At 40.8% G+C, this 24,455-nt stretch overlaps 1 protein-coding gene across 1 annotated transcript in view; it reads left to right on the forward strand.

The window, feature by feature from the left end:
• Positions 1-7,118, forward strand: part of DCAF13 (DDB1 and CUL4 associated factor 13) — a 31,861-nt gene extending 24,743 nt beyond the window's left edge. The window contains exons 10-11 of the mRNA XM_063131013.1: positions 2,671-2,834; positions 3,402-7,118. Coding sequence (XP_062987083.1) covers positions 2,671-2,834; positions 3,402-3,489 — 252 coding nt within the window. The 3' untranslated portion in view covers positions 3,490-7,118. The remainder of the gene's footprint in view (positions 1-2,670; positions 2,835-3,401) is intronic.
• The last annotated feature ends 17,337 nt before the right edge of the window (positions 7,119-24,455 follow it).

Genomic DNA, 24,455 nt, shown 5'->3' on the forward strand with positions numbered 1-24,455 from the left:
ACAATTTGCACAGCAGGAATTGCTTAGAATGCATTGCTGACTAAACAAACTATTATGGGATGTCTTGGTAAAACAATCAAGGAAAAATATATCCTGTACCCATTTAGGACTACTATATTTCTATCCTCTAAACGTCTACTAATGTTGAAATACAGGTAATTATCTTCTATTTAAGAGCAGAGGACAGTTGAACATCTAATTATTTAATGTATACATTTCAAGCTACAAAAGGTGATTCCCCCCCCCCATTTGTTCATTTTGTCAAAATAATCAGGGATTTTGCAGTAAGGTTTTTCAAGTATTTGTATTCCAACTTGCTAGGTGATTCCCCCCTCCCCCCATAATTTCCTGAAGTGCTTTCCGTAAGAGAAATTGCAATAAAGGTGGGAATTCGATTCTGAAGGTGTCCTTGTATTTGAGGTCCTTCCTAATAGAATGGGGAGATGGGAGGGGATTTTTGACAATTTCCTCCCCCCCCCCCTGCACCACCTCTTGCTGTTTTGGAGGGTCCCAAAACTCTCCAGAGGGAGAATCTGCAAAAATCCCCTCCTCTCCTTCCCATTAGCAGATGTCAGGAGCGACCTTTCCACAAGCAGAACTCTACACATGAGACTGAGTAGAACTCTACTCATGAGAACTCATGAAACACATAATGAAAAGTAAAATGGGTTCAGGCTAACGTTTGTACATTTTAAATCTTGGTTTGAATTGTACTGAGTACCTCATAGCTGGTAAGCCTTAGGTAAGCAAGGTGCATTCATAGACGTTTTAGGTTGCAATTTTAAGCAGACATATTTGAAAATAAGTTGTCATGAACTCGGTAATTCCTGCTTTTTTTGAAAGGGTACAAGGCGGGTGAGCATCCAAGATGTACAGAAAAAGGGAGAGAAGACTCAGGATGTTATAGAAAAGTTTATTGGGCAAAAGCCCAATGTGTTTTGGCCTATTGTTTTTTAAAGTCTTCTTTGGGAGCCGGAAAGAGTACATATATAATTGCAAGCATTTATTTATTTATTACATTTATATACTGCCCCATAAACGAAGCTCTCTGAATGGTTTACAAAAAATAAAAACAATGAACATTAAAAACAGATATACAAAATTTAAAACCACCAAAAGTATAAAAAACAACAATATCCATTTAAAACAACTAAAACAACACAGAACTTACAACCTTTTTCAATTATAAAAGCACATTGCAAACACAACCTGTACATGTAAACAATAACATGTAAACAACTGGTGCACACAGTAAGCCTGTGTGCACCAGTTGCTGGGGAACATGGGTGGGAGGGTGCTGTTGCACCATGTCCTGCCTTGTTGGTCCCTGGCCGATGGCTGGTTGGCCACTGTGTGAACAGAGTGCTGGACTAGATGGACCTTTGGTCTGATCCAGCATCAGGGCACTTCTTACGTTCTTAACATAATTTCAATAAAACACATAGAAAGTTTTTTAGGGCACATTGCAGATATGGCTTGTGCATACATTTAAAATATTACGTATCTGTTATAATGTCTGTGGAAATTATTAACAACAAATTTTCTTTGTGAGGGTGACTGGATGGGATGTATTCAAGGCAATTATTTTATATATTATTAGACAAGTTGTTTCTTACAGGTGTTATCATAATGGGGCAATTCCATCAAGGTATGAGGCCTTAAAGAAACAAGTGGCCAAAATGCATCAGGCTTTTGTACAGTAAACTTTTCTACAGCATCCTGAGTAGTCTTCTCCCTTTTTGTGTACTTTTTTTGAACGTTAAGTTTCCTTCAGATCAACTTTGACTTAAATCCCCATAGTGTTTGGCCATTTTCCTTCTACTGTTATTGGAAGGAAATAGTCAATTAGTCTGCTCCAGGGGCTACTTAATAACTGCTACCTCTGTTCTAATAGGCAGGGTGGGGGGCCTGCTGCTAATTGAACGGTTACTTAGGGCACAAACCTATACATACGTAGAAAAAAAAAGTCCTATAATTCCCAGCATGCCCCAGCCAGCATGGGTATCTGAGGCATGCTGGGAGTTGTAGGACCCTTTCCTGCCTAAACATAGGTAGGATTATACCCTAAATGTGTCAGTGGAGTTTGTTTCCTTCTCATTCCTGCTTCTGCCCCCTCACCCTGAGTAGCCTGCTTGTAGTGAGCCAGGAAAAGAATATACTATTTCTGTGACATCTTTTAAATGTCACAGAAGGGGCCGTGGCTCAGTGGCAGGGCACATGGCTTTGCATGCAGATTGTCCCAGGTTTGATCCCCAGCATCTCCGGGTAGGACAGCAAAAACACCTGCCCGAAAGCCTGGGGAACCGCTGCCCATCATACTGGCTAGATGGACTGATGGTCTGACTCGGTATAAGGCAGCTCCCTGTACTCCCAATGTTTTAAATAATCTAGGTTTGTTTTTGGCTTCGGCTATTGGGCGGTATAAAAATGTAATAAATAAATAAATAAATTTGCATAACGTGAGATTGCACAGTTTAACTGATGTTTGCCAAGTACTGCTCTGTCACGTTCTTTGGGATCTTGCAGCTGGAGTCTTGGACCCTGTAACGCACGGTAATCAGCAAGACATCGTGGGAAATCTCACACTGCTCAAACTGTTCTGGTTTACTTTATAGAATATGTCTTTGTTAATCACCTGTACAGTTTTATCATTGGGATCTCTTTCCTTAGCTTGCTCCTCGAGAGAAGGCAGCTATGAACTACAATCAAAAATTGAAAGAAAAATTCCAGCACCATCCCCAGATCAAACGCATAAATCGCCATCGTCACTTACCAAAGGCTGTCTATAGTCAAGCCAAGGAGCAGCGCATCATGAGAGAAGCTCGCCGGCGAAAGTACACTTTCACCCTTTATATTTTATTAAATTGCATGCTGTGTTGAGCTTTACTTTCATTCAGCCAGTTGCACTTCTGAATGCATGTAGAGGAAATGTGGTGATTTTAAAAGCGGTTCAGCATTGGTAAAAGCTGCTTAGGAAGCCTATAGAATTTTCTTCATTGAAGTTTTTTTAAATTGGACAACAGTCTATTGGGAAGCTTTATTGAATATCCTTCTAAGGCCAGGACGTTGGACTAGATAATACATTGGTTCCTTTCCAAACTTTGATTCTGTAATAATATTTATTTGCTGAATTAAGCAATTGGATTGCTTCAGTCAATAGGGTAGAAAAGGCAGGCCAAACTGGTGGTAATGATTTCTTATGCTAAAGGGCTACAGAAAAGGAAGATTTAGATTTTGCAGACAACAAATTGATAATCTTCCAAATATAACAAGACATTTTCCGTAGGTAATATGATTTTTTTTAGAAGCAATATTAAAATAACTAAGCAATTAGTTGTTGTATTCAGCCATAAATAGTAAAACATATTAAATAATCTAACTGTTGATGTTTCTCATTCTAGGGAACTGAACCGCCAGAAACATAGCAAGCCTGGAACTGTATCGCTTGTGTCGGAGAAGAAGAAACACATTGTGGCTGTAGTGAAGTAATAGTTTTGTAGGGTTACCGATGGCAGTGTTTGGATTCTTAAGGACATCTTCATTTGTTAGAGCCTATTATTCTAAAACCTTTATTTTTAAAATATTTCTTTGTCAGAGTGAAAATTCATTTTTGAATATTGTTTGAAAAGGCTATTGTAAGAACTTGTGTTAAATTTGCCATTGCGATAATTAAGGCTAGTTTTGTGACCTCCAGTAGCAGTTTATTCTGTTGCACTGCTGGGACACACATTTTGTGTCACCTGAAAAAGACAGAAAAGATGTGGGATTAAAGCAAAGATTTGTGTTGAATAGAAATGTGTAGCTGTCTAATTAATACTTGTGGAACAGAAAAATATATGTCAAGGGTCTGAAAGTGTCTAACTGCATAGTTTTGATATCTCCTGTAAAACTTTATCTTTTTCGTGAGATATAATACAGCCAAAATTAATAACTAATTCTATCAATTTCAGTTTAAGAGAGTTAAGCAGGCCCTTAACTTTCTTTAAATCAGTGAAATGTAAAAATACTTAACTGGCTGGATCAGGCCTTTGGTATATCTGGCTATATCTTTTTTTAAAAAATACCAATTTCTTATTGAATGTGTGAATACACTCAGGTAAGACATATAGTAATAAAATATTCTAATTTGAGTTTATGACATGCCATTTCTTTTGGTGGATCCTTCCATATTTGGCACCCTTATTTTAGTTCCATAGAGCCAAATATCTTTCAGACTTGAGCTTTTCCTACAATGCTATATGTAACCAGAACTGGTCCATCCTGTACAAAATTGAATCAAATCTTGCTCAGCCTAATGTAAAATTAAACCTTTTGTAATTAACTTAAGTAGCAGCAGTGATGAGCCAATGCAGACTTATTTCTTTTGCTTATTTGCTTACTCCCCCAAAATTGGATCTGTTAAGTAATCAAGACTTCATCAAATAATTTTAGCCATGGCTTTGTTGTGTAAATAATACAAGGAAAATGTATTTCAGTTAGGCAAGGAAAATGTAGGGTTGGAGCCAGAATTCGGCAACTGGACTGGCAGAAGCAGAATTCTCCACCCCTCTTCCCCACGGTAGCCCTTCCTACCCCTGGAAATATTACATAAACAAAATATTACCCACATTTCACAAACGAACAACAAACCATGGGTTGTTCTGTGGCTTAATTTACCCAAAATGGCTGTTGTTTTCTGCCAGGCGATCCCATATGCTAGGGATTTGAGGGTTAGACAACCCTTAAATAACCCTAAAAAAAGCTAAAGGTTATTTGAGAGTTGTCCAGCCCTCAAACAACCCCTGCCCCCTAGGTTACCATGACATGATAAGCCATGGCAAGTTGGGTGCCCATGGGCACAGCAGCCCTTGCAGGTAAATTAAGCCACAGTGGGTGTTGTGCAAACCAGGTCTTGATGTAGTAGAGTATTTTCTTAGGAGGGAGAAGTAAATTGTTTCCTTTATTCTAGGATGCTGTAATATGTCTCTGATACCTCTGTGATTTTTGTCCACACATTTAGGTTAGGGAAGAGCCTACATACAATAAACTAACATGCTTCCCTGCTTATAAGATGTGATGTCAGAACAGTAGTAAGTAATTAACTGAGAGCATCTGAAAGTATTACTGTGGAGGCTTGTGTGTACAATTGACAATCAATGTAGATGCTTCAGGCACTTGTTTACTAACCCAATAAAAGTTTAGTGTCCTACTCATAGGTCCTTCTTGATTCACATAGACCATTACTAATGTTCTCCATTCGCAGTTTTCCACAGCAGTAATTGAATAAGCACTCCTGAGAGAGAGTACTACATGAGAACTGGCCTTAAATTGTTTCTTGGTCAAGGTATAATAATTCATCACTTGTCTGGGAAAGAACCCCTGTCTGAAACCCTGGAGAGCCACTGCCAGGCAGTGAAGACACTACTGAGCTAGATAGACAAATGGTCTGACATGGTGTGAGGCAGCTTCCTATGTTCGTATGATTTCTCAAAGTTCTGCATGAAGGCAAAAACATTAAACTTGTGGAAGGTCTGTTGGTATTCGAGGCTGGCATCAAGGGTCGGCATGGTCGGGCACTTGCCGAGGGCCCACACCCTAGCAGAGACCCACTGACAAGAGCCTCCTGGACGTGCTCCTGCTCTTCACAGTTGCAATCTGCTTGTTCACCTGCCTTTTGTTCTGGCCCAGACAATGGTGGTGGTGAGAAGGAGCAGTAGATGCCTCTGCCTACTTGCTCCCGGTCTCTCTGCCTGTCAAACAAGTGGTGATGAGAAATAGGATACAGAGCAATAGCATCTGGCGGCATTGAAGATGAGAAGATAGACCCACTGAAGGAGGGGTGGGGGGCATTGGCAGGGTTTTGCCCTGAAGCAGCCCTGTTGGCACTGAATGAGATTAAACTGGCCATACCTTTACTAGCACTTCCCTTGTTTGTGCATTTGTATAGATCACACATAAAGAATAAAGTATGTGCACAGTTTCCTCTTACCAATTACCGTTCAGGCCTCTGGTGATGATTCTTGAACTTCCTATTGTGTATGCTGCCTACTTCAGTTGTATTAGCTGCTTCTTATTCCTTGTGTCAGGTCACAGTGAGCTGTAATCAGCTTCTCCGTGAGCACTACTTCTAATTGTGGGGTTGGGTTAACGATCTGTTCCTGGGCCTTCAACAAAGGGTTTCTTGCATTTTAAGTGACAGGAGCAGGATTAAGATGATCTTGAATGCTAGTGTTTCAGAACAGAGCCTAAGATATGGAGTATCCCACAGGAGAGTTTATCCATCAGAACAAAGGATTTGGAGAAGGAAGGGTTGTTGACCATATGAAAATGTCACATTACAGATTAGGAACAGAAGAAGCACATCAGCAAATTTTTCTTACCACTTTATGTACTGGTGACAGGAAATGATTTCTCATGGCATAAGCATCCAGGACAAAATAAACCACATTTTCCCTAAAAAGTGAGTAATCTCGCTTTTAAGATTGAAGGAGAAGCATTTAATTGGTACAGCTGGGTAAGTAAAGGTATATTTATAGATAAGCTATTTCAGGAATGGAGCCTGTTCTTTTGAATCCGTTAAGGCAAAACTGTAACCCTGGCAAACAAATCCATGAACAATATTTGCAGCTGCATCACTTTGCAGTAGAGTATTTGCAACTGGAGAATACTGGGACATTCCTGATAAATCCCATTTCAAAATAAGGCCTCCCCATTACGGCTGTCTGTAAAGTTTCAAAAGCATCAGTGTAAAATACCCTGACTAGAAAATGTATCAAAGATTAAAGAAGCATAGAGTAATTGGATTAGAAGAATGATGTCAAAATGTGGGATAAAATAGAACGCAGTTGTTCGGAAAGACTGTGAGTCAAGGCTAAGGTTATTTCCTCCCCCCCCCCTGGATTTACTGGGCTCTACAAAAAGTACAACTAGGGCCTTAGTATATACAATTTATCGAAGTGTAATCAGCCATGGGTTAATTTACTACTTGCTTAAATTAATAACATATCTTTACACAAATTATAAGAAACTTGAGATAATTTGAGTTTTATAAGTGTGTGTGTGTATTTCCCAGCACATAATTTTACTGCTTTGTTTTTTCCATATTCTTGAATAAAGGGAGCTTTAATGCTTTTTTTGAAGGGTGTATCAAGTTTCCTTTATTTCTTCATAGGTTTCTTCTTTTGTAATCAATAGTGAATTGTACTGTTTAGAAGTGGGACCTTTTGCTTAGCAAGATAGGTTTACATTCAAAGCCCTCTACTAATGTTTGCTTTTACTCTCAGTTTTGTGTTTCTGCAAATGCAATGAACACACACTCAATTTCATTCACTGGGTTCACATAACATGACAAGCTGTACTCAACAGTTGAGTATGGGTTGTTGTCGAACCATGGATTGCTGTTGAAATGTTGCTTGCTGTGTCATCTGAACCCAGCCATGCTAACAAACTATGGTTTGTTAACCACAAACAACCTATGAAGATAACCCATGGTTTGTTGTTGGGTGTGAACTGTGCATTCTTCATGGTTAATGAACCATGGTTTGTTAGTGCAGCTGGATTCAAATAACACGATAATGCATGTTTCATCAACAACTGATGATTCAATGACAACCAATACTGAACCCTTGAGTGGGTTATTGTGTTGTTTCAACCCAGCCATTAAGTAGTTAATAGAGACTCGTTTACCAATCTTCCCAACTATTCTGAGAGAGAGAAGATTGCTGTGTATGTTCTTTTTCCAAAAACCAAGGATATAGAAGAGATGCCATCAAATACAATTTATATAATTCTGCATTTATTTATTTACTTCCTTCCTTCCTTAGGGCGCAATACTATGAAAATAGCTGGCAGCCTCCGAACTCGGAGGCTGCCAAATATCCAATGCAAGGTGGAGTCATCTCCACTTTCTAGTCACTCTGAATTTTAGCTAGATGGGTGATTTCGCTGTCTAACAGAGGCTTCGGGGCTGGGGATAGTTCATAGCCCCATGTCCCTAGTCTTCTCCCCTCCCCCTGGAATAACTTTTCTCCATCTCCGCGCTTCATTTTAAAAGCGCAGAGAGGTAGCCACCACAATTCTCTCCGTGCTGGCTATGACGGGGTGAGGGTGGGGAGCACAGTTTTCTGTCTCCCAGCTCTGAGCCCTGTCTACAGACTTGGAGCCAGGAAACTAAACAACCCTATGTCCCCCCCAGATGGGACATAGGATTGCTCCCTCCTTGTACTTCTTGACCAAAGTTCCCTGGGTGATGTACAGTACATTAAAAACACACAGTACAAATATTTAAACAAAAAAAACAGCACAGAATAAAATCTAGATACAACCAGCAGAAAAAAATAAATCCGTTCTGCATCACAAGCATTGCTACGTTTTATATATATTCTGTTGTTTCTAGATGTAACATTTCTCTAGCAACCTGGTTTCTGAAGAACAGTATGTAATCCAGAATGGACTTTTTTGTCTACACTGCACATTTGCTCTGATGACAGAAAGAATAATCATATCAGAGTACATTCCCTTCAATAAATCAGCAAATTTACAATAATATGACTAAAGCGGTGCTCTTCAAAGTGCAAAAGCTCAGAAAAATTTACTGGAATTAATCATTTCTATGAATCAGGATTGTCTTGTAATGTAATTGTACTTAAATGTATCATTGGAGAGTGCCAAATGAAACACTGTTTTGTTAAAATTTATTGCTGTGGGGAAACTGGTGACATTACAACCTTTCTTGAGTGATGGGGAAGAAGGCTGCCTGGATCATCTATGATGCTGTTGTGATCAGGATGGAACACTTAAGATGGAAACAAGGAGTTACGACAACAGCAAAGATGAGGCTGCAATCTTCTACCTACTTACCTGGAAGTAACCTCCATTGAACTCAGTAGGACTTCCCTTTGAGTAGACATGTATAGGATTGCACCATGAAGGACGTTTATACATATGCACATACATATGACATTACACAATGGCAAAGCTCCAGTGGAAAGCCTCCTCTATGAGTCCCATTGGAACGGACAGGAGTTCATTTTTCAATCTTATTGGAATGATGCTACAAATATAAAATATGGGGAGAAAGCACACATAATAGTTTTCAAATGTTATCATGAATTCTGAATTACCAGTGCTGACGAAAGGACAGAGTGTTTATTGAATCACCATTAATTTATAAATTATTTGTTACCAAAATATCTCAGGAACTGCATCTCCTCCCACCCCTATACAATGTCGCACCTGGTGAAGTTTCCTCTTTATCGCAACAGTTAAAACTGCAGGAGCTATACTGTGACCAGATTTAAAAAAGGGCAGGGCACCTGCAGCTTTAACTGTTGTGATGAAGAAGAAATTTCACCAGGTTCTCCATATATACAAATGACACCTGCTGAAATTCCCTTTTCAATACAACTGTTAAAGATACAGGAGCCCTGTCCTCTTTTTCATAGGGTCACCCTAAGGGCCATATCAAGGGGTCCTCAATAAAATGCCCTCTAGGAGGCCATCATCAGTCAGCTTTCTGGTGCTATAGGTTACTTGGTGGTGGCAGCCACAGAACACAGCAGCAGCTGCACTTGGACAGAGCTGCCATCTTAATTTTTTACATTGCCCTTGATGTAGTGTCACTCTGCGGGGGGAAAGATGGCAGTTACCTCAGACCCAGTACTCAGACTGGAGTGTTGGTTTAAGAGCAGTCATGATCAGCTGTGGGCTCTACTGAGTTGAAAGGGCCCAATAGCTGCCCAAAGGCATCACATCTTGAAGCCAGGCCTTTTCTGTGCACCCAAATTTACTGTTACGTGATGAGATTTGCCAGCTGTTTTACCTGCTGGACAGCTTCACAATTTGTCTGGCATTTACTCAATAAAGCAATTACAGATTTCCCAATAAGCTGTTGCCCCTTTGGGGGTTAAAATGTGGAAAGTGTGCTTGGATGAGACTGAATTTCTGGACATTTGCCAGTTTGTTTCCAAGCTGGCTATAATACTTGAGCCTCAGCTAGAGAATGTGTCAAATGTCTATGTAAATTGTAAATTGGTCTGCTAGTTCCCCCAAGGACAACAGAGTGTGATATGTAGTTGCTTGTCACTTATTTAAGGGTCCCTTTGGAGAGATCTTGATAGATTTCACCTTTTCCCTTTCTGTTTAGTTTGCAAACGAGGCTGCTTGGTGACTGACCATTTTGCTGATTGCTCATTAGAAGTCTGCAGATAGAAACAATATTAAATACACAAATAATTGGGTGAAGTCTCACTCTGAGTCTTTCTGTTAACAGAGTCTTTCTGCAGACTTGCTGTTTTGAAGAAGAGTAAACAGTAGTGTTAATGTTTGCTGACTTCAGTTTGGTCTAATGCATCCAAACACAGTAAAATGCCAAAACTGATAAATGTTGGTCTTTATAAACGTTCACTCCATGCTTGTATACTCTGAGATAAATTATATTCTGAGCTTATAATAATTTCAAAGCAACAGGAGGCTTTTTCTAGGATAGGGTAACAATCCCCCCAAGGGATCATTAATGGTTATTAATGAACTTACAGCTCTTTCCTATGCATCAAGATGAACAAAATTGTTTAATTTTTTAAACATTGTTTTAAGTTTTAACTGCAAGTTGTCTTGGGGACCCTATTTAGGCCAAAAGGCAACTCATACATTTATGAATCATAGAATAGTAGAGTTGGAAGGGGCCTATAAGGCCATCGAGTCCAACCCCCTGCAGGAATCCAATGGGGCTTACTCCCAAGTAAGTATCCATATGAATACAGACTAGATGGTAAATATCCAATGAAGTCCTTGTGCAGGTGGACCAAGCCCACTGGCCCTGCTGCATGCACGGCCCCTACAGATGGTGGCTGTGATGTATCACTTCCAGCATAAATGCCCCCTGACAGAAACAAGTGTTTCCACTCTGCGGTACTCGCCGGACCGCTACATCACAGCCGCTGATGGTAGGGGCTGTGTGGGGCTGGCACTCGCTTAAAGTTTGTAAGTAAAATTGTTCCAGTGTTATGCTTATAATACAATACTGTATTTCTTCGATTCTAAGACACACTTTTTTCCCCATATAAACATCTCTAAAAATGGGGTGCGTCTTAGAATCGCAGGTCATTTATTATTTCTTAGAATCAAAGCTTTTTTTATGTTGGTGGTACTGAAATTAGTGTGCGTCTTACAATCGATGGCGTCTTAGAATCGAAGAAATACGGTATTTTTGTAAGGACATAAAAATTAATGCTGTAATGCAGGCTGATGGTTGCCAGACATCTTGATCTTGTCAAGGCATTTGAAAACAGCAACCTTCACATCCTAAATGAAGAATTGGCTCATTCATCATCACACAAAAAACTTTTATTCTGTAAAATATTTACATCCACATTTCTACCAAATGTATAAAGGTGCCTTATAACATTAAAAAAAAGCACACAAGGATTAACATCAAATAAATATTATAGGAAAAGCAGAAGCAGAATAAAGGGCATTTATCCTTCCCTTAAACCCTGACCAAATGAAATAATTTTCTTCCGCCACCAGAGAGAGAAAGGAAGAAACTAAATAAATAAATCCTCCCAGGAAGGAACACCGGAGTTTGGGTGTCCCAGCAGAAAGTCCAGCTATGGTTGTCACTCATCTTGGTTCAGATGGCAGGCCACCTGGAGTAGGGCTTCAGATGAAGATCTCATCCCACAGACAAATTCATGTGGAAGAAAGCAGCCCAGCCTTCAGATATCCTGCTCCCAAGCCATTTATTGATCTCAAACTCTTAAGAACATCAACCACTTCACTTGAATTAGATGAAAAGGAAAAATAGAGCTGGGTATTGTCAGCTTATTGATGATACCTTATCCAAATCTCTCAAAATCTCTGCCAATGGTTTAACGTAGGTCAAGCATGTACTGTACAACCTGTGGCCTGGGTCCCACATTCAGCCCCTAGGGTGCCCTGACCTTTGGGTGCCCTCACCTTCCAACCACCACCCAATCCCTGCTGATTGTACCATTGCTACCAGTGATGCAGATTACTGTTTTCAACTACCTTCCAAATATACAATTCACATTCAACAACCTAGTGCTGTGCATTAATTTAGCTTGATACAGACTTTTGCGTTTCTCTAAAAAAACAGCATAGTTAAAGGAAGTATTGAATGTAAATAATAGGAATGTTAATAAATATTTAAAATGGTGTACTTGCGTACAATAGTTAGTTCTATAAGAATGCCTTCAAGTTTATAATCCTTCTGATTGGGTTATAAAGTAACTAATGGGTAGTAATATCCAATTTAAGTCCTATTCATGTCAATGGGTCTACTCTATGTAGGACTAATGTTGGATACTACCTGTTGATTGCAAACATTCTATTCCAATAGAAATGTGAAAATTTTAAAATAGAAATTCAAAGTTTGTAATCCCTTAATTATCAGTCCTCAAAATTGTAATTAGTTTGCAGTTGTTGATTTCTATAGAGTGGTATTCCCTTAAAGCAAGTTTTCAACTTTAACTCATCTAGGTAACATAGATATTAATAACACCATAGATGAAAACTATATGTGAGATAATATGATGATAACGTTTCTCCTTCCTTGCAAGAAAAGACAATGATGGCTGCATCTGTCGAAAGAAAGAACTAAAAACCTGGTAAGCTCAATTAAAAACTAATTTCTACAGGTGAGACATATAAAGGCAAAAAGAAATTTTATTGAACAAATGACAGCATATTTTTGCTCTGCATTTTCATTCCAAAAGAGCAACTATAGTACTTATGGGAAGATGTGTCATATTTTGAACTTATTAAAAAGGATGTTTTAAAAAAGAAGAGAAAATGTGGGGGGGGGTGTTTTAAATTCCCACAGCACTTTCTTATAAGTACTTTGCTGCCACTTCTGCCACAGCTGATCCTAGCCTTTCTAGCTGTACAACCTAGACGTCGGCCAACTGGGTTCAGGTGCTTCCAGACAAGGCTTTTACTGTGCCTCATTCACAGAATTTTACTGGGGTCCAGACCACAATGTCTTCCACGTGTAACCTCCCTGTGTTTTCCCAGTGCTTCTGCCATCTTTTTTCTTAGCACAAAATAAATAAATAAATAAAATAAAATCCCTTAAGGAGGGAAAGACAGAATAGCTAGCTGCACAATGCCTTGGTAGTGCTTGGAGCTGTCCATCTGGAAGCACCCTTAGAGGGATTCTATTAACTCCTTCCTGGTAATTCCAAAAGGGCAAGTGAAAATTAGCTGCTCCTTGTGGGCTCTTAAATGCATAGTCTCCCAAGACTTTATCCTATTGGTTCTACTTTTCAAAAATAATAGCTCTTTTTATGAGGTTAGTAACTTTGGTAGGCGGTTTAACTAGTTCTGCAGGGGAGAAAAATCCACCTAACTGATTTGAAAGCAGAACAAAGTTTTTTTTGTTTTTTGTTTTTTACTGACCTTTGAAGACCTGATAAACCTGTAGTGTGTATCTTTTATTGTTTGAGTGTGTCTGCTTTACTCTAGTTTTGAGAAGAGCATAAAAAGGGATGTGAGTGGAACTAGAGGATACAGCGGGAGAAGTCTGATTGGCTCTCTCAAATTTAAAATGGAAATGAAGCTGTAGAGGGGCTCGGGCTGATTCTGATGGGCACAATAGCACTTGTGGAAAGGTTTTTATCTCTTTCCCTGATACCATTTTTCTAGTTGAACTGGCTTCCCTCCAAGATTGCTATTTGTCTTGCAGGTCGCAAAATGAAGGTCCCCATATGATATACAATATGCTGTTCTAAAATAATCTGACACCATGATCTGCTTTCACCTGTGTCTGAAGATGTGTTTCCATCTTCAGTTTTGTAAAGTTGTGTTCATCAATAGCTCTTTTACAAGACTCATCTATAAAAACCATCCACAAACCTTGGTTAGGCGAAGATTTAACCACCCAGTGTAAAGATGGCAACCATAAACCTTTGATAACTGTATTGGTGCTAACTGATTACAATGTGAAATTTAAGGCACCACTGAATATCCATTACACACTGAGTATGCTTATATCTTTCAAGCATATGATTGCAGTAGGATATGTTTGCATTTCTAACTTGCCTCCCAATCTACCTTCCTGACAAATCCTATCCTCCTTCTAGACAGAGGGTTATGCTGTGGTGCTTTTGGAAAGCCTTAGTATTTCACGTAAAACTGGCCTTTCCATAATGTGTGATTGTTTAAGATTTAAATTTGTTTGATGTACCAGGGATGCTCAAGGCAATGGAGCAAATTAAACATGCAAAGCCTTCTCCTCCAGGAATTTGTCTAACACCCTTTTAAACCTATTCAAATTGGTGGCCATCACCACACTTTGTAGTAATGAATTCCATAGTTTAACTATGCACTGTGTGACGAAGTACTTCCTTTTATCTGTCCTGAATCTCCCAGCTATCAGCTTTATGAGATGTCCCTTGGTTCTAGTATTATGGGAGGAGAGAAATGTCTCCCTATCCACTTTCTCCATACCATGCATAATTTTGTACATCTTTTAGGATGCTTTTAGTATGTTTTTTAAGGAAGTTTTAACCATGTATACTGTGTTTTGATTAATATTTTATGTATTTTATACTTGTTGCTGTTCCCCACCTCGATTAGGATGGAGAGGCGGGTTAGAAATAATTTTTTATGATGATGATGATGATGATGTCTCCCCTTACCCACCTTTTCTCTAAGCTAAACAATCAAAGCTGTTGTAACATTCCCTCATGGGGGAGATGCTCTAGTCTCGTGATCTTTTCCAACTCAACAATGTCTTTTTTTAAGTGTGGTGGTCAGAACTGTCATGGGGGAAGGATAAAAAACAATGTTTCTTCCTGTCCCTTTTCATTGCAATCACATCCTGAAAGGACTTTGGAAAAGAAAAGGGGCAGCTAGCAGCTATACCTGGCATCTACATCACTATTTTTTTCAGTGGCAGGTTAAGACTTTTTTGTTGTTCTCCCAGTCTTTTTAAATTCTGCGTCTCTATTATTACTCTTTTGTGACCGTTGTGTTGTTCCTGTTTAAAGTTATTTGTATAGTATTGGCTTTGGAATTTTTCTTCATATGGTCAGCATGGCTACCTTTCCTTATTGTTACTTTTTTAAAATTATAAGAGGAAGAAATCCATATCTTCAAATTAAAGGTGTCTCCCTTCCTTCCACTCCAATTACAATATGAATTCTAAAAGGGAAAACAATATCTAGCAGAGTATTTGAAAAATATGATAGAGTGCAAGACAGGACTTTGTATTGGAATAGCAAAGCAAACGGTTGCTTCCCGGATAGGAGTGAGTCTCCCTTTTTCATTACAAGCTCGATTGGCTGAGTGGACAAAAGCATAGGGGTGTGGCTGAGTTTCCCTGAACAACATATCAATGCCAAGAGTTAGTCTGAAAGTGCTTGTAAGGCTGCAATGCCATACCCACCAATCTGGGAAAAAGCCCCACTAGTCTCACTCACTTATGAGTAAATATATCAAAGTCTGCACTATTAGTTATCTTTTCCTCTCCCCCCTAAACTAAAAACTCCCAAACACATTCACTTTCCCTAGTTCTACCTCTCCATCTAATGGGGTGGATTAATAGACTGATTCTTGAAGAACTTCAGAGGATTTCTGCTCTGGATTCCTTCCCTTAGGAAAACATCCTTTTTTATGGATCTCAATGCTTTATGCCTATAATAAGAGTCAGTTGTGCCAATTAAATAATCTTAGCTTACTTCTATTCACAGTTTAATTTCTAAAATGAGAGTTGCTTGAGGTTAAGCTTTCCCATAAATAGCAACTTCTCCCCTGGTAGGCCTGAGCCAAGTCATCTTTGCTTGGTGATGTCTGAACTGCATTCTACACATGATGACTCAGGGTTTTGTTGGGCACTCAGCATGTCCTAAGTGAAGCCCTAGTGAAGCTTACCTCAAATAAACCCCTTCCACTCCTCACTCCTACTGCAGAGCTCACAACCAAATCCCAAGCAGCTCCTACTCTTATTAGGGTCAACTTGAAGGAAGTGATGAACTCAGTGATACTCAGAGATATGGACAGGATTGCAAGGTATGAGACATACAGGTGTTAAGAAATCAACCTAGTAGGAATTTGGATTTTAAATATGAACTCTTAAATTATAGCTACTCTAGATTAAGCTTCTCATGGTCTGAGGTGGGATTTGTAGGATATACAGTGGGGTCCTAAACAAACATGTGAGATACGACGCAGCCCTCTTTCTCCTTAATTTTGCACAGCAGCCCTCTTTCCTCTGCTGTTGGAAGATGACGTGACATTTCCTGAAGGACTTACTCGCCCTTCTTTTTGCCATTCAGCACATTGGTGTTTCTAGGCCAAAAGTTCAGCTCAACTTCTTCAGAGGTGGAAAACTTAACATCTTTTAAATGCCTCCTGAAAACATATCTTTTTACACAGGCTTTTCTGGTTTTTAACTTAGCTGGTTTTTATATTGTTTTAAAAAACTTGTAATGTCTTTAAATTTATCTATACTTGTTTTATGGTTTTTAATTGTGCACTGCCCAGAGAGCTTCAGCTGATGGGCAGTATAAAAATCATTTTTAAAAAATCTGCAGTAGACTTCCCAGAGAAATTCCTGTTGCACAATATGCTGGTGGAATTTGCTCAAAGTGATACTTCTGTAGCAGTTCCTTCAAAATCAGATTGTCCCTCACACCTTCATATTAACTTTTCCCTTTTGAGTACTGCTGGGAGAAGTCAAAGCTTTTCGTTAGGGCTTTTTTCTTCTGTGGTCACAGTTTGCTAGTCTTCCTTCTACAATAGCCACTACTAAGGGCCTCAACCGACTTCCTAGTAGCCACTGTTTGCCTTGCATCTATTGGAAAACCCTGCCATGAGGTTCAGAGTACTTCTATTTTTATGTTCACTGGGGATACTGTCATGTTCTGCCTTCTGGGACTTGTGCCCAGAGCAGCTCCTCCCAAAGATGGAGTAGGATTTCTCAACCTGAGGACTGGCATCTCAAAAGCTGCTCTAAAACTTCAGATCATTCACCTCTAAATCAAATAATCTGAAGTAACACATCAAGGAATTGGAAGAAGATAGTTTCAACTCAGGGAGGTACTTACAGCTTTAACAGCCATTTTAAAATAAACCGCTCAGGACAAAGAACCTAAGGTTTGTAATCATACCCTAGACTGCCTGAGACAACAATTAGATGCACATGCTGAGGTTAAAAGGGAGCTGCAAGACTGCCAGTCCTCAAAAGAGACCCTATTCTATCCTTCAGAGGCGTTGCTCTGGACACAAGCCCAGAGAAAGCATATTGGCAGCATCTGAAACAGGTGCATTCATCAGCTGTATCACCTCATTCTCCACTTTCTGCCTGAAGTGATTTGTTTTCCTCACCCACGCTTGTATACATGTGCTCCTTTTTAGCCTTTTGTGCCTACTAAATATCAAGTTCTGTCCACATAAAATATCTACCTTCTGTCATTTCTTCGCTTCTTTGACTCCACATTTACTGCTGCAACATCCATTTTATGGAAGGCAAATTAATGAAGGTTATTAGTGAAGGCAGAGGTTGGGTCTAAACCCCAAATATTTAAAAGAATAGCCGCAATTAATTTTATACCTGAACACCCATTTTGCACCCACATCCTCCACAAAATGAGTTTTCTATCAAGATCTCCTCAAATCAATTTCCCATCAACTCACATAAAGCAAAGCAGGTGTGAAATTTAAAATGAGCAACTCCTATCTATCAGCAGTCACCTGATGTGTTGGCCTGCCTCCATTACATTACCCATCCGGTTTCCTCCACCTAACAGCCATGCAAGCACCAGTGCAGTACTCTGGTTTCCAGTGCAGAGGCACGCAGAAAGCTCCTTCCCCCTCCTATGACTGTGTACTGGTGACTAGGCTTGAGGTGCTAACTACCCAGCCACCATTTTATGTGAAAAGTGATGGGGCTGCATTTTTCTCCTTAAGATGGCAGTTCAGTACACTGTACACTCTGTGGGTGCCTCAACATTAAGGGGGAAAATAGATCTTTATTAGGGGTTCCCCCCCCCCTTTGGGACTTTCCATGTTCACTACAGGCTTCTTTAGATGATGACCAACTGTGACCCCCTGATCTGTAATTGAAAACTTACACTCTGGTCAATGTTCCATAAAGATAAATGATACAGCACCATCTAGTGATGGAATTAATCCCACAATTATTTAAATACTGCATTATCTCTGATGCAGGAGACGTCCTGGAGGTTGGCAGCATCATGTAAAAGACCTCTGTGAGTGGCCAATCATGAGCATGCACTCATGAGAAGTTCTTATGTGAATTGTTTTCCCTAACCAAGGAAAACGATGCCACGTAACAGCAAGTTTTTGATTCCTTATTTGTGGATCGACATTAGGCCAATAAACAGCAACCACAGGATTTTACCTCCAAACTGACAGGAGTTGAAGAACCCATCTATGCTAGCTAATTTCTCACATCTCAGGAAGACTGTGTAAAATCTACAGAAATTGCATATTCTTATAATAGAGCTCTTTGTTGGTTGAAGTGCAGCAATTAAACAAGAGTTTAATTTTTTTTCCTTGTTCATCTGAGCATATTCCAGAAGTTAAACCTCCTTTTTCAACAGGTAGCAGTTACTTGGCCTCATTTTAAACCTGCACTCAATGTTGGAATTGCTAGTTTTTTCCACAAATGTGTTTACTGTTGGAAAATATGGAGACTGGAAAGACAATCCTACTTGTTGAGAGCATTGTTAATACATCCTTGTGAAAGGGTAAAGGTTCTTCTTCCCTTGAAGAAGCTTGTTAATTCTCTTACAAAACAGTGTTAATTTGCACATTAGATATGTCTCACGGGAAAATATCAGTCTTGAAGCTGTTCTTCTTGGGTATAGGCCAACAGCTCAGGAGTTGGAGGAATGACTCATTCCCCCACTCCCAATTTCAGGGAAACAGGCAAGAAGGCCCTGATATGTCAGTATGGATGAGTGGTCAAAAGTACCAGACTTAAATATCCTTTGAGAGTGTTCTGGCTTCCTCACAGCTACCTTTTTAATCCCTTCAGGAAGCCTGTGTAAGAAGGAAGCCTGAAGAGGATAATGATGCTCAACCACTGCCACCACCCACAGCTAGGGCTGGCCCAAGAGATGTTGCTGCCTAGGGCAATTTACAAGATAGTATCCCCTCCCTGTTCCATGTACAGAACCCAACTGGACTGGCAGTTAATTCTTACTTTAACACTGGTGAGAGGATAGTGTCTTCCAGCATACCTGAAGCAGCAAACTTGTTTAGGGGGATCAGGACAGGCTGTGTGGCATATACAGCTGTCTTCCAATAGCTCAAGAGGAACAATTGGTGGGGATACTGATGCTGTCCCTCCAGTATCTGCTGCTTGAGGTGGCTGCCTGAAGGTACGACTGGCATTTTTCACAGCTCCAAGTACATACATCTTGCGATCTTCTTGGCCATGGAAAACTGCCATGTCTTTCACCGAAAGTGTGTGTGTGTATACACACACACACACACACACTTCCCCAGTTCTGAAGCTGTTACTAACTGATTCTGAAAGTAACCTCCAGCTTTACATATACTGGAGGAGGCCATGGGGGGTGGGTAGGAATTAGAATTTCTGTGAACAAGCACTAGGATAGTAACTCAGTTGTTAGAAAACAAATTAGATGTTTTGGATATTACTGAACCTAAATTAGTGGTATTAGCTAACCATTGATCCTAGTTCTCTAGTTCCCATAGCAACTAGAATTAATCAACAGCTTGTCTTTCAGCCTGGTTACCTTTGAATTGGTCAGTCTTCAAAGCTTGCTACATTCCTTGTATTCCTGGAAGTGGTAGTCATTGATAAAAGTTGGGTCCAGTAGAATTTTAATGGATCCTGCAAAGTTTACTTAATGTATGTGAAATGCCCTGCCCTCTGTAGTATGTCAGGCCTCAACACTGGCATATTTTAGGTGTTTTTTAAAAATGTATCATTTTTTACTTTCGCTTTGTAAACAGCTCCAGGATTTGTGCAAATGAGAAGTGGTATAGCAATATTGTGAATAATATAGAAAACTTGTATATATAGAAAATTTGTATTCACAGCTCATATTGTAAAAAATAATGGATCCAGCACTTCATGATGCCGTTGTGGTGCAAACACATAGATTCAAGTCATGGATCCTCATGATTTTTACATGGAAGACTCCATTCCCAATACACAAACTCCAATACACAAATCACAGTTCTGGTGCTTTGTAACAATACCATGATGAAAATATGGACCAGAAGCACAAATCCCAGGGGTGGCAATTGCACTGCAAAGTCATGGATCTAACATTTTATGGCAGTGCTGTACTGCAAAAAGCTAATGAGGATGTTGATGAGCCCTTATTGCTATAGTCACATAAACTGTTCGGATCCATGTCCACAGAATGTACTGTAAAAATATTTTATTGAGCATGTCATAGCATCACTATAGTGCAAAAATCTAAATCAGATATGTGGATGCCCAGCAAGCAACTCTATCACCCTCAAGTACCCATCTTTATTATTGTTGTTGCTGTTACAAAAACATCAATCTGAGGCACAGATTTTTATGCACTGAATGTATTTTCAAATAACACAAAACATTTTACTAGCCTGGTCCCTAAATAATCAGTTTCTTGGGCGTAACCATAGTGAAGGCAAACTGTCTGGACTTTCCTCAAAGCATTTCTTACTTTCATCTGATATACTGATATAAATCTTATTATATGCCTGTGTAGATAGTAATGTTCTCCAAATAATGAGTGATTTTGGGAAGTGCTTCATCGATTTATTTTACAATATCTGAAGCATAATAGTATTGCTGGAATTCAAAATTCATGATGATCCAGGAAGTACCATCTCCAGATTTCTGTTTTTGTGACGAAGTCATGGTTAACTACAAAGGTAGTTAACTGATGCAAAGGTTAACTACAATTTTAACAATTTTAACAATTTAGTCATCAAGTAAGAGTAGGAGGTGCATTTAGAGAATAGATGAACTTCTTGGAGGTTGTCAGTCAAAAAATGAGCAATAAAGAGATAAGCTGTATATCATCAGTGTGATAAAATGGTGGGATGGTAACACACATATAATTATGAGGGCCTATGTAGACATATGTACAAGGGCAAAAAGTGTTGGCTCTATGATTATTTTGTAGTGAGTAGGCACAGGTGAAAATTGTGATTAGATCATGGGTTTCAGAAACCTATTTACAAAAGAAGGATGGATGAGGAGATGCATCTCTGATCCAAGATTTTGTACCTCTGCAATACCACAAATGATTAAATTCAGTTTTTTTATATATAATTTACATTATTCTTTTTTATGATTTACATAATGATTGTAAATTATGAATTTGGAGCATTTCCAAGAAAAAATCATAATGACCTATACTTCAAATCTAGGTATGGTTTTACAAGGAAATGACATTAATGCTTTTTATGATACATCCTGTGGTCATGGATGTGAACTGTGATTTGATGGTGGATATAAGGTCCCTCCATGAGGATCTATGGCCTGAATCATTTATGTTACAGTTTATGGAGAATATTATGAGCTGTAATTTCATGGTGGATGTAGGTTAATTCTGTGTAAAAACTATGAGGACCACTACCTTGAAAATGTGGAGCATCATCACACAGAGGAAAATCATGTTTCCTTACCATTGCTTCTCCACCCCTGCTTTTGTCCCTCATTACCTCCTCTTTCTGCCTAGAGGGGGAAGAGGAAGTAAACAAAGACCATGTGGCCCATTCAGGGGGCATTTGTATTGCACCACTTTTCCTGCACACAGCAGGAGATTGCAGCACATTCCATTTTTTAAAAAAAAGTCAGATTAAAAGGGTATTTTGCTAAGGAAAAATGAGCATGAGCGGAGGCGTGTGGGAGGCTGACGTCATGCGCACACATCTGTGAATAGTAGCAAGCGTGTAATAAAACGCTCATCTGATGAACCTCATGTTCTTATGCCACAGTGCTGATTCTGTTAGTTTTGTGATGTGTTCCATGGACTGAAGTATGATAAAATGGTAGATTGGAGGCATCCAAATGTGAAGGGGATTCATCTTCAGGATCCATGATTTGTGTCTTACTGAGGACACAAAGTGCTAGATCCTTGATTTTTACTGTGATTACTGGAGATGGAAGCAAACGTCATTTGATAGTAGATTTGAGGAATACCATATAACAATTATGATGATCCATATCATGAATCCATGTTTTTGTCTTATGGTAGTGCCGCAAAGTACTGGATGTACATTTTTGTCCTCATGCAGAGACATTAGTGTATAGTGTATACACTATAGTGTATAGTGTATAGTGTACATTGATGGTGCTATATAAATAAATAAATAAATAAATAAATAATAATAATAATAATAATAATAATAATAATAATAATAGGTGGGCAATGTATATCATAGGTGTGCCACAAATGGCACAGGATGGTCTGCATTCTTGAATTTTCTCTATTGTACTACTGCTATTACCTAACTCAGCAGAATAGAGATAAAACTACACCAGTGTGGGTGGAATACCATATATGTACTATACTATACTGGATGTCATGGATCATGGCACTATCTCATACTTTGGTCTGAGATACCTTGGTGTGTGTATATACTGAAAAGGCCAGAGCTGCACTTGTGTCAAATACATTGGATCACAATTTTGTATTACTTGTTAATTAAATGATCATTCCGTAGTTATATAACTCCCCCACCCCAACACAGATTGGAGTCCCTAATTTTCCAATTCTGTCCTCATTTCGCTTGTCAGCTGTAGCTGTCTGTTTCCTATTAGCATTCCCCTGGCGTCTTGGCCAATTGCCATTCGTTAATAGGGCCGCCCCTCAATGTTAAACGACAGGCTGGTTTAAGACTATCGAGGAGCCACTAATCCGCGTTAGCTGTTCTTGAATATATACGTCCGCTTCAGGTCTCGCGAAATTACCTCAGCTCTTGGAGTGGCGCCTCTTCCTCCCCCAGGTTCCCCCGGCCCAGACTTGTCCCTTAACCCCGTCCTCACACAAGCCGATTTTCGGGGCCTGCCCCTCCTCTGCTCCTTGCCTGCCCCTTCCGCCCCATTCTCGCCTCCATATCTGACTAGAAATAACGGCCGTGATCGTCTGTCACGGGGACGCTCCGCCCCGTCGCTCCCTCCCTGGAGCGGCTGGGCCCAGTCGTCTCCGTGCGCGTCCCCGGGTGCTCGGCTCCTCCTCCTCTGGCCTCGCGTGATTTTTATCGCATCCATTCTCTTCCCCCACCCCTCCACTCCCGACGGCGCGCTTATAAATAAAGAAATAAATAAAGGCATCCTGCCCCCTCTTCCCCTCACACCCTGCCTCCTTCCCGCCCCCGTCGCCGACGCGCGTCGTGTCGGTGTCACACGCCTTTTCTCGAGGCCGTGTGGAAAGCGGATTTTCTCTCCCCTCCACCCACCCCCATTTCTTCCCCTTTCTCTCGTTCCCGCGCCTTGGGCGACGAGGCAAAAACGTCGCTGTTGGTTTGGGAGACGGGGAGGAAAGAGCGAGAGCGGGGGGAGCAACGGGGAGGAAGATGAGGAGTCCCTTCCCGTGATTCCCGCTTTTGCCCCCCCCTCCTCCTCTTTAATTCCGCGATGCGATGGGTTAGGCGGCTCGTAGCCAGCAGCGGAGCTGAGAGAAGAGCAGCCGAGCGAGGCGGCCACGAGAGGCGGCGACGGCGAGGCCTTGCTGAAGCGCGGGTGGCAGAATCGGCAGCTGCTGCTGCTGGTGGCGACGGCGGCGGCGGCGGCGGAGGTGGACGAGGAAGCCGCCGGCGGGAGCTGCTTTGCCCCACGGTCCTCTCCATGGACAGCGGGTTGGAATTATGAGCCGGCTGGAGCTGCTGGCGCCCGGGACTCGCCCTCGCCCCAAGGGGTTTTCGCCCGCTCTGCGCTTCAGGGTGCCAGCGGGGCTTCTCTCTCACCATCAGCATCACCATTATTATTACAGCACGAGCCACCCCGACGCTTCTCCCCCTCAGCTTGCTCCCCGAGCCCCCGGCCCTTCCGCCTCACGAGGGCACCCCCTGCCCTGGCGCCAGGCGACCTCCTCTCTCAACACGAGCAGGGGGCGCCTTCGGGTGGTGTAAACCCCCTACTCCCTTCTCGACCCCGACCCCCACAATATTTCACCTCAGACCAGTATCTACCCAGCACTACTACCCCTCACCTATCCCTGCGCTTTACCTCAAGATTTCATATGTTGTGCTATTTCCCCCCTCCCCAATTCCTCCTTCATTGAGTGCGTGTTCCCCCTTTAGTTTTCCTTGGGAGGCTCATTCTCCGCCTCAAGTCTCTTACACCCCCTCCCAACACACACACACACACACACACACACACTTACTGTCTGACTCCCCCCCCTCCCCAATTTCCCCACCACTGAGCAGGTTGAGGGCTTGTGTGTGTGGAAGGGGGAGGAATCCTTTATTGTCACTCCCCTCTCCCCTCACCCAACCCCCACGGACGGCTGCCCACC

The sequence above is a fragment of the Elgaria multicarinata genome, chromosome 7, assembly GCF_023053635.1.
Source record: "Elgaria multicarinata webbii isolate HBS135686 ecotype San Diego chromosome 7, rElgMul1.1.pri, whole genome shotgun sequence".
NCBI classification, from domain to species: domain Eukaryota; kingdom Metazoa; phylum Chordata; class Lepidosauria; order Squamata; family Anguidae; genus Elgaria; species Elgaria multicarinata.